The 15,671-nt window shown below is 54.1% G+C and overlaps 1 protein-coding gene across 4 annotated transcripts in view; it reads left to right on the top strand.

Moving 5' to 3' along the window:
* Window positions 1–15,671, top strand: part of Pde10a (phosphodiesterase 10A) — a 432,646-nt gene that overhangs the window by 239,939 nt on the left and 177,036 nt on the right. Inside the window, exon 1 of one of the 4 annotated variants that reach the window (XM_006975903.4) lies at window positions 2,535–3,450. The exons of the other annotated variants lie outside the window; for them this stretch is intronic. Coding sequence (XP_006975965.2) covers window positions 2,550–3,450 — 901 coding nt within the window. The 5' untranslated portion in view covers window positions 2,535–2,549. Of the gene's footprint in view, window positions 1–2,534; window positions 3,451–15,671 lie in introns of those variants that run through there. 4 annotated transcript variants of the gene reach the window in all.

Below are 15,671 nucleotides of genomic sequence, written 5' to 3'. Positions count from 1 at the left end.
GCGGTCCACTCGAACTACAATCTGAGATGTCATTCCAACACTAACTACACACCGCCAAGTTTAGGAACACCACCACAGCACTCCTTAAGGCTCAATGAGGTGTTTATCACAAGAGGTTTGCAGGGACAAGGTCCAGCCAGGTCCGGGTGTATCCGCAGAGAAACGCCAAAGGGAAGGGAAATACCAATCTGAGACCTACGAGTCTTTAGATTTGTGTTCGGAATTCAAAGTGGCCAGGTGCCTAGAAAACTTAAATGAACAACTATGGACGCCAGTCAGTGTTAAGGGAGGGGGGCTGGTGATCAACATGTAATTGCCTATGTACACCTCCTTCGAGGGCTCTTCCGTCGTTACACACTTTGTGACTTTGTAATTTGTCCAGGATACGTGTCCCTTCCAGCAAGCAACTCGGGGAACCGGATGGAAAATAGAAGACTGACTAACTCTGGAAAAGGTTTAACGAGAGTTTGAGTCCTGATCTAACAAAGACTAAGAGAACAAATATTTGATGCTTTTCACCCGCCTACTGAGCCTTCAAAGTAGCTTATATCCACCTAGAAGTAAATTTTTGAGTACCTGGAAAATCGTTTCAATAACTCAAAAACCAACGACCGATAAGGCTTAAGCGGCATGAAAAAACCAGCATGCCCTGTAAAGAATGAAAGATGAACTCTTCGAGGAGAAATCCCCTTCGCTCAACCGCTTTTGCAAGGAGCATCCAGTCCCGGAAACCCGGCACTAACGCCAGCTCTCAGCCACGCCAGCAAGAGTCGGGTCTGTGCGATTCAGAAGACGCAAGCCTGAGGCTGCAGATAGAGACCTGGTAGCACCACTCGTTCTGACTATTTTTTTTCTTCACGGGGGTCAGGGGTTGGGGAGGGGATGAGAAAAACAATGTCTCTGCACTCAGCCCCCAAGGTAAGAGTCACAGTACCATTTTCCTGTTTCCCAAATTCAGGGATTCCCTAGCTAAGGTGGACTGGCTCCAGGGACACGCGGAGGCGGTCTGCCCCGGAATTGCCAAAACGCCCCGGGAACTTTATGTGTCAGAGGACACCCGAAGCACCACGTCCCTGGAAAGCCACCTGGTCAGTTTGGTGCAACTGTGACTGTTCCTTTTCCACACTTAGGGGTTTGGAGCCGGGAGTCGGGAAAAGACTCCACTGCAGAAGAATGTGGAACTCGCTACAAACCAAAAATCCTGAAAAACCGTCTGGATGAAAAAGAAAACTCTGATGAGGAGAAGCGGTCCGTGGCAGGTCGCAAGCCACGAGTCCCAGCAGCCCTGGGTCAGGCGAGCGGCTGCATCGCAGCACAAGCTTGGGTGCTGGGCTGTGGCTTTCGCGCGCTCTCTCCGGGGAAGATGACTGTTCTACCAAGAGGCAACCAGGACACTGCCCCACACTCCAACCGGGGTGTGCAGAGACGGTCCCTGCAGGCGAGCACCGAACATACTTGGGCTTGCTGGCTAGTGAAGCACGCCCAGCTTCCGAAGTTCCTTCTTCAGAGAGCCCATTGGGGCAGTTTCCTTCTACAGAAGCGGTCTGGACTACAGGCTGCTGAAGTAGAAGGGGGCAGAAGTAAGCTGCTGGCGACAGATGGCCTCTGGGTTTCAGAGCTATGAACTCTTTTAAGTTTCGTATTTTGAGCACCAGTTTGCTCTTTCTGTCTTCTAGTCCCACTGGGACCAAGTGGGCTGGCGCACACGAAGTTCGTTTTAAAGCAAGTATGGGAAAGGCAGTCCCAGGATGAACCGCCTTTTGAGACCTAATGGGAACTCTTCCTTGATCTTAAAACTCCTGCTAAGTGTCCGAATTTGAATTTCCCTCCCCAGCCCTGGCCGAACCCTGCTCGGTAGATGCAGCGGGCCAGCTAAAGGGAGGATTCCCTGCCTCAGGTCACCCGCAGGCGGATGTGGCTCGCACACTGCTTAGAACAGCTACCAGGCTGTGGGTTTAGAATCTGGAACGCCAGACCCAGATGTGGCACTGCCAGGGAGACTGGCCGGCCAGGGGCACACACCACGCGCCCAGTGCCGGGGTACTGGGGCTGGACGCGGCGGGGCCGAGTCCCAGGGGACGCGCAACGTGGGCGCGGGCGGTGGCGGCGCCGGGGAGCGCCTGCTCCGCCAGTGGGCGTTTTCTGCCGCCGCCACCACCGCCGCCTCCACGGGCAGCGGCACTGCGGCGCTTTTCTCCGCTGGTTTGGAGCAGTCGCCGCGGCTCGGGCTTCGGAGCGCGCACACACCACGCCCCGCCCCGCGGGCAACGTCCCCGCAGCCCCTCGCCCGGCGGGGAAGGACGAGGATTGTGCGCACCAGCCCGCACCGAGGCGCTGAGACTCGGGACTCGTCCCCAGCCCGGGGTCCTCTTGAATCCCAAAGGAAACATGATGTGAACCCCCAGTCGGCGAGGCACCCAAGACGCGAGCGGCGGACGGGACCGGAGCCTGTGCACGGCGGGGAGGGCTGGTGCTGCGGGGGCGGAGCCCGCCGAGTGCCGGCCGCCGCGCCCTCCCGCCTGCCCCCTTGGAGGCTGGGGAGGAGGGCCATGGCCAGCCCGGAGGAGCGGTTCGCTCCCCGCCCCCAGGCCCCGCTGCCAGCGGCTGGGGACGAGCCCGGTCGCGGCCAAGTCCGTCAGGAACCCCGGCGCGGAGAGGCCAGCGGGTGGAGCGCAGTGGGCCTGAGCTTGGCCCGGGAGCTGCCTGGCTGCGGCCGGGAGGAGCTTGCGGCGCCCCCGCCCCTGTCCCGGTCCCTGTCTCCCGCAGGCCACGCCAGCCCCGCTGGGGGCCCCAGCGCCCTCTCCGCGCTCAGCGCCGGCGGCTGCGGCTGGGTGGCGGCCCGCGCTCCCTCGGCGCTCGCCTTCTCCTCCCCTATCCCCTCCTCCTCCTTTTCATCTTCCTGGTACTTCTGGCCGCCGCCCCCCCTGCCCCCTCCCCCTCTCGTCCCCTCCTCATCTGCCTTCCACCTCCCCGTGCGTCTCCCGAGAAGGGAGGGCGCAGCGGCGGCTGGAGGAGGAGGCGGCGGCGGCGATGCTGGCGGAGGAGGAGGAGGAGGAGGACAAGAGGCAGCTCCCTTGAGCGTCCCCCCCGGCAGTAGTCACCGCAGCGGCGGTGGCAGCGGCGGGCGGCGGCAGCTCTTCCTCTCGCCTGCGATCCTAGGCTTGCTGCTCCCAGCCCGTGCCGGGCCCCGGCCACCGCCGCCGCCGCCGCGGCTCCCCCTCCACCCGGGCGCGCGCCGCACAGACTCCCCGGGCTTTCCGGGCGCCGGCGGGGGCTGCCCTGGCCTCGGCCCCGGCTCTGCCGCCGGTGGCCGAACTCCGTGGCGGCCCCGAGGCGCCGCCTTCCCCCTAGCCACCGCCTGGCCGCTGCTCTTCGGCTCCGACATGGAAGATGGACCTTCTAACAATGCGAGTTGCTTCCGAAGGTTGACCGAGTGTTTCCTCAGCCCCAGTAAGTGGTCCGGCTCCACGTTCCCCGCGGCCCGGGTGGTTTCTGTCTTGGTAGGGGTCGAGTCGGGGCCTTGGATCATGGGGTGGGGAGGGAACTGCTGCGGTGGTGGGTGGCCGGCAAGGTGCGTGTGTACCCGGCCGAGATCGGCCAGTGGGCCCCAGGAAGCTGGTGGCACATCCGTGGCGTTCGGGACCGCCGGTCAGCGTAGGGACACCGGGCTTTCCCAAGCCCCGAGTGCGTGCAGAGGAAGGGTGAACCGGAGGGTGTCGGGAGCCAGACATTTAGAAACTAACCTGCTTCCCCAGAGCTGTCCCTGACCACTTTGACCTGGCCCATTATTTAGACCATTAAGTTTGTCACTGATTATTCCATGATTCTCTCCAGCCTGTGACCATTAGACTGGAGTATAGACGCTTCCTTCCACTGGGGGTCCCGGGGATCCAAACCACTGGATTCCTGCAGCTGCGGTGGGGGCAGGCAGGGCTCCGGAACCTGAGGCTTCCAAATGTAAAGGGAAGGCTGGGCTTGCGCCTCAGTGTCCATGTCCTGGCGCATGAACCAGTGGTATGGAACTGGATGCGCCCACCCTCATGAAGAGGACGCATCCCCCCAGCCCACCTCACACAGATTCTTGGTAGCTGGTGCTGCTTGTGTGGGTAAAGAAAGAGGAGGAACAATGGGCATTAGCATGGAAGAAAGAGGCACCTCTGGTTCACTCCGACCCACGGGACGACAGTAGCATGACCATTCTGCCTCTCCACTCTCAGGCGCAGGGCTTAAAGCCTGCTGGGGCAGGGGCAGCAGAAGGCGTGTCATGGGGTGGGGGGCGACGACAAGATTGATCAGAGAAGTCAAGCAGAGCTTCCCTGGAAAGGAGGCAGGCAGGAGATGTTGAGGGAAGAGACTCCAGATGCGCAGAGGAAGGAGTCGCTGCGGTTGTTGATGGAGGGCGAGCAGGGTGAGGACCAGAACACTGGGTCGGGAGGGGACCAGGTGGGACCGGGTGGGAGAGTCTGTGCTCTGAGAGGGCACATCCATGGGAAATTGGGAGACTCTGGCATCCGCCGGGCCCTGAGCGGGGATTTGGTGCCACAGTCCACCGCGTGCGCACCCGAGCCTTTGTCTGCATCTCGCTGGAAAGCCGCGCTTTTAAAGCCTTGCTTTCCCCAGGCGGATTCTGCCAGGTTGCAAATTAGCTTTCTTGTTACTGCTCCCAAGTACCACTCACTCCTTGACCAGGGCAGACCTCGGTTCTGGGACATGGGATGCCTGGGTTGAGACCCTCCTCGGGACCAGAGCTGGTCTAGGTGCCCGCCCAGGAGCTCTTAGGGTACAGCCACCAAGGAGGGCGATCATGTTCCCTCCAGGACCCAGTTGACTCCTGTAATCCTTCCTCCCCAGCCCTGGGTCAGTTCATGATGACCACATGGCCCAATGGCCACTCACACATCTGCAGGCAGCGTTCAGCAGAGCTCTGCTTAGAATTGCTTATTGGCTTGATTGCCTCAAAGGGTGTGGACTCTGCTCCCAGCTGACCTCTAGTTCTGACGCTTCTCTCCCCAGCCCCATCCCATGTATTTGTGAATTACAGAGCACTGTGCTTTGAGCATCTATGTGTAAGCGTGTGCTCTTGCCCTTGGATTGTGGTCAGCAGAGATTGACTACACTCCCCAAAAGGAACTCTGGGGATTGGCCCTGGGTTGGAGGGGTAGGAGAAGGTGGGGTCCATAGACTCTCTTGGGGTTGTTGGAATAAACCTCAGGCCTATGACTAGGCTTGCCCCGGGTCTTTTTCCTGATGTACATTTCATTTTTTTTTCCTTTACAAAATAAATATCTTTTCTCTTTTGGCAACTGGTGTGTGTGTGTGTGTGTGTGTGTGTGTGTGTGTACTTGAGCATGTTCAAGTGCATATTTGTAGGCCACTGTACACTTTTTTTTGAGATTAGGGTTTGCATTTGTATATATCTGAAGATGCTGTCTTTGTCAGGGGATGGGGCTGGCATTGTGGTAGAAATTATGGTTCTGGATAAAGATGAGCAACTCCGAAGAGATCTGAATTATCTTGGGTAATAAAGGGCACCCTACCTGAGGGAGGCGGTTTCCAGGGATCCACTCTGTATGTGGTTCCAACTGGGAGAAGCCAACCCTGCTATGGCACGCTCACTCTTGTCCCCAAGATAGAAGCACAAGGCGCCTACAGCTTCGTATGGGATGCTAGTAGGGTGACAAGTTCTAGGGTACTTGTAGACAGTCTGTTCTCATAAACCCTTGACTCAAAAGTAGAAGAAGAGGTTGATACCCTGAGGGAAGGCTGCTCTTTGCCCCCTGCCCCTGGCACCACACACTTTTAGGGCTTCGGTTTCTGTCTGCAGCCAAAGAACAGGCCACCTGGGTCTCAATTGCTGAAGTACCTGAAACTTGGCAGTTTTCTGGGGTTGGGTGGGGGGAATGAGCCTTTTGGGAAGAGCTTGTGTATTCTCCAAGGATATGAAAATACACAAAGGTGCTCAGATGTGTCCCTGTGGAGTTTGTATCCGTTTCTTCTTTCACTTTGATCTCTTTGTGAGCCAAACAAACTGTCATGTGCACACTGCTGAGCCCAGCTGCTACTTGGATAAGTGCACACTGCAATTCTCCTGTCGGAAAGCGAACCCCGTATGGAGGGGACAATAGCCCCCGTTCTGTTCCCGTTTTGTTCTTCATTTTGGTTCACCTGATCATACACCACGCAGCAGACACTTGTCTGAAACCAATGCCGTGTGCTAGAGCCTGCCCTAGACAGTCCCTTTCACGGAAGCATCTGGAAGCCACAGACCTGTCCTGGGCTAGTAGGCCAGGGTGAGAAGGGACCTCCTAAGTGGGACTTGGCTCAGTGTGGATGCTCAGTGCTACAAGTGGTCTTCCTGCTCTTCTGTCCGAATCCACATCATTTCCTGTCCCCTGCTGACCTCTAGACCTCTGCTTCTCCTTCTACTGTTGGGAGAGCTGCCGATTGAGTAGGAAAATCTTGTCCATGGAGAGACAACAATTGTTCTGGAGCATCCTCACGGTTCGTTTTGCATGGGGCTTGGGGTCACACTGACAGCCCAATGGGAATTGCAGTCAGCTTCCTGTGACAGATGCAGGCTGTCTGTGCTATTGTGGATGCATGGTGGCATGGCTGGAGGAAGCATTGCCTGGGAAGAGCAGGAGACACACCTGTGGGACATACAGCTCTGAGGGTGAGACTCTGAAGCCACAAATACCTCCTGCCCGCAAATGTCTCTCTGTGTTGTGTTTTACCTGTGAACTACTGTGAAGGACAGAAGGAACTCCATGCAAAGGAAAGGGGTGGGGATTGTGGGGGAGGATGTAAAGAAAGCAAGGGAAATAAGACCAGAAAAGTTTGTGAATGCAGAGCGCAAATGCCTCCCCACTGCAAACTACTGCGTGCTTCCTGGATATTCCAAACAGCAAGTGTACATTCACGCGACACGCAAGCCTGTCACTTGCCACTCTTACACTACTGTCTCCTGGGGTGTGAGGACTGCGTGGCCGGCACTAGGATACACTGAGATAAATATGATCCCTGTGAAGGCGAATGCACCCAGCACTGCAGACAACAGCAGACTTCACAGTGAGGGTGTTCTTTCCAGCTCCGTGAGGCGGCTGCTGCTGCCGCTGAGGAGTACCAGGCTTGGGTCTAGACCAGCTACGGCCCCATTCACTGCTTCTCGGTGAGGACCCACAGGGTCTACAGTGTAACTGTGTGTGGGATGCAGAGATGGCCCCTCTGCTCTCCCAAAGACATGGCATACAGACACGGGTGCCCCAACAGGTGACCCGAATAGCAAGCTGTGAATTCCTGCCCGGCTGGGTGTGGGCAGTGCGCGTCATCAGCTATCCATGGAGGGGTGAGCTGGTTTTTGGCTGGGTCAGCAGTCCAAAGGGCAAAGCTATTTAAACTGGGTGGTGTTATGCTATTTAGATTATTAATATGTAATCCTATGAAATCCTGCTTTTAATTTGAAACAAACCTATATGGACAGAGGGATCTTCTGAAGGTTTAAATGAGAAGAACTAGAATATTAAAAGACCGGCCTTCTATCTCAAATTGATACATTGGTCTCAGAGGGATTTTTGCACACAAAGCGTCTTGCTCCCTAGAACAAAGAAGAGCAGGTTGACTATCAGGCAGGTTAACCTTGTGTGGGGAACAATTTGCCAATTAGCACAATCGCCACCCTGCTTATTTTAAAGGTAACCCATACGGCTGGGAAGATCCTTCAGGTCTGTCTGAAGGAAAACTCCCAGGGGCACATTATCTAAGGCTGTGGCAAAGGGCAGGGCAGGCACCCATCATTTCTCAGGCCTGTCCATCTACAACTGCCCTGCTTTCACTCCTGACGACTGGCTTCCTGGCAGCTGGAGAGGACTGTGGACAGGGACTTGTCTGTGTTCTGATGCTGAGGATAAGACAGTGGTGGACCCGTGGGGGTTATCTGCTTGTGTGGCAAAGTGTGAGGTGCCAGCATCGCAGAGCCATGTGTGGGGATGAGGTATGGCACCCAAAAGGAACCTGGACTTGCGTGGCCTTTTATCCAGAGTTTACACCAAACTCTAGGGGTCCAGCAGATGTCTTCCACAGAATCAGCCCTCACAGGGCAGCTTCCAGTGGAGGGTGGGATTTTTGTTCCTGAGTCCCCAGCAAGCCTGGGAGGAGACTCAGAAGGAGGCCAGACCAGACCCCAGCTTGGAAGACCCAGTGGATGTTTTATCGGATGCTGTGCCCAAGTCTCGAGGGAGCAGGGAAGGGAGTTTATCCAGCAGAAGCCCAAAGAAAACCTTTTGGGTAAAGAGGACACCCCTAGAAGTCATAGACAGGATCTTAGCCAGTTAAGGGGGCAGGATTAAAGGCCTTTGCATAGGGCCTTTGTCCTTGTAAGGGACAGTCCTCTGAGTTCAGAGACAGGTGGGAAAGAAAGCCAGCAGACCTTTCATGGTGCTGCTGGAGCAGAGAGGTCTCTGGCAGAGTCCTCAGCAGGGGGGGACCTTGTACATGACAGCACATGGGGAGGTGGAGGACAGAGGGACAGGGGATATGGTGGGTGGCTCTGTAGACATTGGACATCATGGTTCCTGGATTGGAAAGCTGGGGGTGGGATGGGGTGCATGATTGGGATGGGAGTCAGTCAGTATGTACCTTTGTAGTCGTAGGTGTCTTGGCTTGGGTGGTACCTGCTCTCTACTGCTCTCTAGTGGTGTAGACAGCAACCACCCAGAAACCAAGCAAAACACACCAAAAAAGGTAGGCAAAGAATTCATACAGAGAGCTGCCCTTGGGCTGTGAAGGTCAGCCTGGAAGGATCTGAGCTGTGCAGTATGGCCGGTCATGGTGTGCAGAGCAATCAGGAGAAGACCGGCCAGGCGGATGGGCCCTGGGCTGGAGGAGCAGAGTGAAGGTCACGCTGCTGGAGTTTGGAGCCGCAGCCTCGATGATGTCTGGTATGTGGTAAAACCCACAGGTTGGCCAGAACAGGGCTGTAGACATTGAGGAAAACCGAACATGGTCCTCGGTGCTAGGGGGCCTTGGGAGGGTTGTGAGCCCCTGAGTTCTCTGATTCATGTTCTGGAGGTTTATCTGACTGTAATTTGGGAAATGAATCTTGGGGCTGTTGGGGAAGGGAGTGTGCAGAGGCTGTTGAGTTATGGGGATGACGGTGGGAGTGAAATGTAATGGAGGGCCCACGAGGTATGTGGAGGCATTGAAGGGCCCGCACAGCTGTTGGGACAGGGGAAGGGTAGAGAATGCATGCCTGGGCTTCTGGTGACTGGGGAGGGGCGCCACATGGGGGAGTGAGCAGGTGCAGGTGCAGGTGCAGGCAGGCAGGTTGGTGGGTTTGGCAGTGGTGAGTCTGAGATGCTCAAGGTGTAGTAGATACTAAAAATCCACGTAGACCAAGTTTTCCTCTCCCCAAGGCTGGAGAATAAGGAAAGAGGCATGGCATGTGATGTCCTCATGGGGAGTCAGTCTCTGAATGCTCTGTGTGAATCTGGAAGTTCTGAGACAGACAGATAGCTGTGGTTGCCGAGGAGGGTCTTCGTGCAACCTCGGTCCTCCACTGAAGACCGAGGAACGAGAGGATGGTCCTGGCCTGAAGTGGATTAGAAATAAAGATTATGGTCCCCTAGGACTGAGGCAGTAGCTGAAGGTTCGTTGGAGAGTCTAATGAACTCCAGAGCGAGTGGGAGTGAGAGTTAGGCATGATGGGAGCAGAGCATGGAAGAGTTCACCAGACAGGAGTGGTCTGAGCACCTGGAGGTGACATGGGCCAGACACATCATGGAATTCAAAGAGGAGCCTCGGAGATCAAGTAAGATCCAGGGGCCGGCATGTCCATAGGGTCCTTGACTAGGAGATCTGTGGAGGAAGGGTGTCCCATGGCTGTGACTGATGGAGAGCTATGACTTCATCCCACAGATACTTGAGCATGTTTGTCTACTGAAGTAACGGAGTCTGAAGAACCAGGCAAATGAACAAACAGCTCTGTAGGGGACCTAGGATGAGATGAGGCATGGTGACCTGAGAATGCTGAGTCCCAAGGGAGATGTTTTCTGTAGCGGGAACTGTGCGGACCATGTTGTGGTGGCTGCTATCTCACATTGGGAGCAATAAGAAGGTACGAAATGCTTCCTCAGATGCCATCGTCCCATCACTCCAATTGTCCACATTTTGGCCCTTTGGAGCAAGCTGGACAGGAGGGCCAGGCCTGAGAAAGCTTCTAGGGAACAGGGAGAATGGAGAGAAAGTCAGGGGCGTGGAAGGTCTCCTGGGTGCTTGGGAGGGGCACTTAGTAACCGGCAATTAGATGGGTGTGGGGGAGTGACCGGTGACATTTGAGAGCAAAGCAGTGACTTAGGAGGACATCTGCTGGGGGCCGAGGAGAGTGACAGGGTCAAGGGGCAGGCCAGAGCAAAGGATTCAAGATCTTTCAGAGCCAGGAAGGCTGCGCACTGTGCCTTTCTCAAACTTCCTAATGAGAAGCGGCTCACAGGGTGACATCTGAACGCAGTCTTGGAAGAGGAAGAATTTGAGAGCGGTGGAGGTGAGCAAGGGGAAGATTCCAGAAAGAACAAGGGATGCACGTGAGCAGCGCGCTCCAAGGTGGAGATAGGAAGCCAGGATTGGGCGAGCATAGGGTGGGCGTAGCCACAGCAGTGGGGCTGTGTGGAGAGGGTGGCACACGGGGCAGAGCGGTGGATCAACTGTGGAAGAAGACGTCCACGGTTCCGGTTAAGGGAGGGGTAGGTGAGTATGGTGCGGTTAGATAATGTGATACACAACTCCTGAGTGCCAGCTGGGAGCCATTGCAGTCCTGATGACAGACAGCAGTCACGTGTCAGGGAAGACCTGCTCCTTCCTTTCACAGAGTCCCCATCGTGAGGGACCTGGATCCAGGGTAGTGATGACGCATCCTAATGAGTGACGTGGGAGAAGTGGACCCTGGAGGGACAGAGTGCTCCGTGGCATTCTTTCCCAGGAGATGCTTTGCCTCCCTCCGGGCTTCCGGGAATCTGCCCCTCCTTGCCCTCTCTACCACATCTCTTACCTCATACAGTGTGCCTCGTGTACTGCCTACAGATGAAGAGCCGGGGAGCTTAGAGGCTGTGTCGAGTCCTTCCCTCTTCCAGGGGACCTTTTTCTGTGCTGACCGCTGCCTGTCTAGGTCTCTCGTCCTCCCCGGGTCTGTTCAGGCCCTTTCCTGTCTGCTTCTGTCTGTCCTGCTGCATATTGCCCCCCTTGGGGGTCTGCATTTCACTAGTCTTCGTCTGTCTCTAGGGTAGGGCAAATGCTTCATTCATAGACTCTCTGTCCGCCCTCCCAGGACACCTCCAAGCAGTCTACTGAAGGAACTGAGTAAAATGGCCCTTGAACAGTGCTCGTTTTCCTAAGAGGGGAGAAACAATGAAAGCGTGTGGCGGCAGAGCGTTGCTGCACGACTCCAAACTTTATTTTATTCATTACTTTTTTTCCCCCCATGTAATCCAAATACACTCTCTGGCACCCGCGGCCAGGCGTTTGCGTCACTCCGAACACAATACTTGACATGCAGTGAGGTCAGCAGGGAACAGGCAGCCTGAGTCCAACGGAAGGAGTGAGTTTCGTGTTCCACATTTGGGTAGACTCGCTTTCCCCGCGCTGGGCTATGAGCCTTTGTTCCTTTGGTGAAAACATTTTCTGCAAAGCCAAGACGGAGTTGCATGGGAAGAGTTGAAACAATGCCACGGGTTTGGAGACGATGAATTATTTATCAAAATACAAGCAGATTTGGACTTTTTAAGACTTGGCAAGTTCCGTGAGGGGAGAAGTTCTGCGCGGAGAGCGTTTTTCCTTGATGAGAGAGAAAGGAGGTGACCGGCAGGTAGGAGTGCAGCCTTGTGCAGAGCAGGGCGCTGCGTATGATGTGTGTGACTTTTGTAGGGGAAGGCAGCCAGGGTCTGGCCTTGTAGCCTAGGCTGGCTTTGAACTCATGAAGATCATGTCCTCCTCAGCCTCTCCAGCAATGGGGTTGCAGATGCCACCACCACACCGGCTTCTGTGCTTCTTGTCATAACCTGATTTGTTTCCAGAAGAAGGTCAAATGGTGTCTCAGAGGTCCCTTGCTGTGGTTCCCAGACATGGTGGTAATGGTGTCTTTTACATGCTGTCCTAGGGGTCCCATATATTTTCAGATTTTCTCTGTGACCCAGAATCAGAAGTTTGCTTATGAAAACATTCTTGTCTAGCCAGTCACCGTGTCTTTTGGGGTAATACTCCTGGTTCTTGTGATTAACCGTATCATCTAATTTTTAAGGCCGATTAAAGAGCTGGTTATAAAGGCTCATAGTGATTAGAACAGCATGCTGCTGGCCCCAGACAGACAGACAAGCCAGGACAGCAGACCCAGAGACAGGCAGGCACACAGGAGTTTGTGCAGGTCCCTCCTCACGTGGTAGAAGAAAGGGTAGATGGCTGAATTGCTGAGCTGGGGACAAGATGGTACTGGCTCAGAAGAAAATGAGGTTGTCCCATACACTGTATGCCCAGATTAAATTCCACATGGAGAATATATTTAGTAGCAAAAAGAAGAAACTGTAAAAAAAAATAACAAATTAATAAATAAATGAAATACCATGAGGAAATCCTTTCTGGCTTCAGATTAGAGGGAGCATTTTAAATGTGACTCAAAGTCCATCAGTAATCAAAGGAAATTCTGACTGAACAAGAAGACAAGAGGAATCCCTTTTGTATGGCTCTGGACAGGAACCCCGGGGGAGTGGCCAAGGGCCTTCCCACTTTGGGCTGCTGGCCTGTCCTCTAACATAAGGTGTTCTCAGAAGTGGTTAGGGACAACCAGTCCAGGGGTGTGAGCAAAGGGTGTGGAAAAAGAGAAGAAGTGAATGGCTCCTTGGAGACAGACACCCCACCTGCCTGCCCCCCGAAACAGTGTCCTGCTTCATCGTGGGGATGAACGCACTTTCCAACAACGCTGGCTGCCAGTTTCACGTGCTGGTGAAAGTTAAGACGCTTTATAGCTTGGTAGCAAACCATTGGTTGCGGGAGGCAAACCCTCTCACAGTTTTCTGAGGGGAGTATTAATTGGCGCAAGCCTTTGAAGAGGGCGATTTGTCAGTATTGATCGGTATTAAAAATGTATGTGCCGGTGAACCAATAAATTGTTCACCTGGGACGTTATCGTTAAGATGCTCTTCTGAGCCATCATAGTGACTTCCACCGTGGTGCACACACACAGCACAGGGTGGGGCCCGGGTGGAGTGTCCACTTGGAGGGTCCCCTGATGTGGTTTTCGTCGAAGTGAAATCGAATACATTGAGACATAAACAAACATACAAAACACCACCGCCACCACCGAATAAGGAGTGCGGGACACCAGCATCCACACACATACACCCTCAGGCACACTTACATTAGAAAGGACAATCAAAATACAGCTTCCCATGTGTTTCTGATCTCACAAGGGAATTTAGTTGACCTTACTGGGCAGTGTGGGGTGTCAAAAGGGAGACGTGGGCTCTGAATAGAGGGGGACTCAGAGTCACAGGGAGACTCCACTGTGCACTGCTCTCTTCCGGTTTTATGACCCATTCGGAAGTCACATTGGAGAATAATGGAGAAGGTGCTGACATGCTGTGGGATGGACCTGGAGGGGCTGGCCGTTGCTGAGGGTTTTTTTTTTTTTTTTTTTTTTTTTTTTTTTGCTGTTTTTTTCCTACCGTCTTCCTGACGTCAGGCTTTTGTGTATCAGCTCCTGAAGTCTCTTCAATTGCTTTCTGTCTTCTCGAAATGTCAAGCTATGAATATTTAAAAAAGAAAAAAAAAACAACAACACACAGATCAACACCCTCCCTGTTCGTGAATCAGCCCGTTTCTGTGTCACATTTGGATCGGAACGCCAAAGCACGTACTTCTGCTGCGATGCATTTCCCGCTGGTAGAGCCCTTGGCTTTGGACTTGAGGTGACAAGTATTGCTTCGATGTTTGGAGGGTTGCCCAGTCGGGCTAAGCTGGTAGAAACCACCGTGTTTGGCAAGTCTTCATTGTGCGACTGTGTGCTCTGCATGTCAGTGCTTCTAGAGTGGGCGAGACGTGGACTCAAGGGATGCTGACAAATAATGATCCCTCTGAATGGGGTCCTGTTTGTCGTCAACCACTGTGCGGTGACTGCAACCTGGGGACATGCACAGGGCAGGGGCAGAGGGCACTTGTGCCTATAGCTCTCCTTGGCCTGCACTGTGCTAAGCTGAGGGACAGCGGCTGGGTGCTCTTCCCCAGCGGCTAGCCATCTACCTGAGACCTTGAGGGAGCTTCCAGGCTGGGATGGGCATGACCGGCCCCTGCTGGGGCCGTGTGCTGAGGCTTTAGTTATCGGCATCCTCCTGCCTAGCCTCCTTCCTGCTCTCATCTCAGGCTTCAGCTGTAGGGCTGCTCCTCTGAGTAAGTGGGATTCTTTCCTCCCCCAACTCTGACCCCCATCTGGATGACAGCTCTACTCATTCTCCTGTGTCCTGCTTGTAATGTTGACATTTTTCTTTGTCTTATCACTTAATATTATTTCCTTCTAGTCCACCCATTGGTTTTATTTTAGCCGCCACTTCCTTCCTAGTTGCTGGGTTTTGTGAGAAACTTTTTTTTTTTTCCCTAATGTCAACTCCTGCAAGCCTCTCCTGTGGGTGGTATGCTCCTCCCCAGGTTTGTGCAGGTCTCCTGCACCCTTTGACCTTTGAGGGCAGGAACCTGAGGGTCTCCAGGCATGTTTTCTCTCTGAGGAGTGTTTCTGAAACCTCCACTCACAGCTCGCTCTTTTTCGGAGGTGTGGGAACCTGGCCCTTCCTCTCCTCAGGGCACTGTGAGTCTCTCAGGGAAGGCCTTTGTTCTAGAAGTTGCTCTTGGTGAATGGCATTAGGACTCTGCCTTAATTTACCTCTCACAGATCTCACTCTTTGAGAGTTCGGGTACTTTCTGTGTTGTGTAACGGGTCTGTTCTTTTTGTCGTAGGGCTCTCATTGGGAAATCTGTCCTTTGTTGTTGTTGTTTTTTTTTTTTTTTCTAATTTATTTTTGAGTTTTCTTTTTGTTTTATGTTGGTCTGTTTTTTAAATTTCTCATACCTAAATTTTTGAGATTCAAAACTGTTCTGACTTCTTAGGTCTGGAACCCAGCATGGCAGAAGTGCCGTGTGTCACCTCTTCATCCCTTCTCTTCCCTCTTGAGGGACAGGGTTGGTATTGGTCAGACCTCATGCCTGGGGCTGGCAACCTCTCTGTGTTGAGAAGTTGCAGGTGGCTGTGTGTTGCAGGCCATCAGTCAGGTGCCAGAGCCCAGCACTCAGGACACCTGGGGTGATTACTTGTTTGCTCAGCTTTGGAAGACAAGGGTGGGGGGGGGGGACCTTGCCTCCAGAGGGAGGGCAGAGCAAGTGGCCGGTTGCATTTCCTGGGTCCCTTCCCCAACTGCTGGCATGGCAGTGTCGGTGACATCCCAGCGAGAGCAGAGGGAGCCTGGTCAGGAAGAGAGGAGCTGCCTGCCAGAGGTCTCCGCTCTGCCTGGAAGGTGTTTTCTATGCTCGCAGGAAGTGAAAGCTTCTGGAAGCAGTGGCAGCAGGAAAGGCAGGACCTGTCCAGCAAACTCCACTTTTTTTTGGCAAGAAATGAAAGGAAAATGTGTTCAAAATAAAAGGGA

This window comes from Peromyscus maniculatus, chromosome 16 (assembly GCF_049852395.1).
Source record: "Peromyscus maniculatus bairdii isolate BWxNUB_F1_BW_parent chromosome 16, HU_Pman_BW_mat_3.1, whole genome shotgun sequence".
Lineage (NCBI taxonomy): Eukaryota > Metazoa > Chordata > Mammalia > Rodentia > Cricetidae > Peromyscus > Peromyscus maniculatus.
This window is presented reverse-complemented; position numbering and strand designations above follow the sequence as displayed.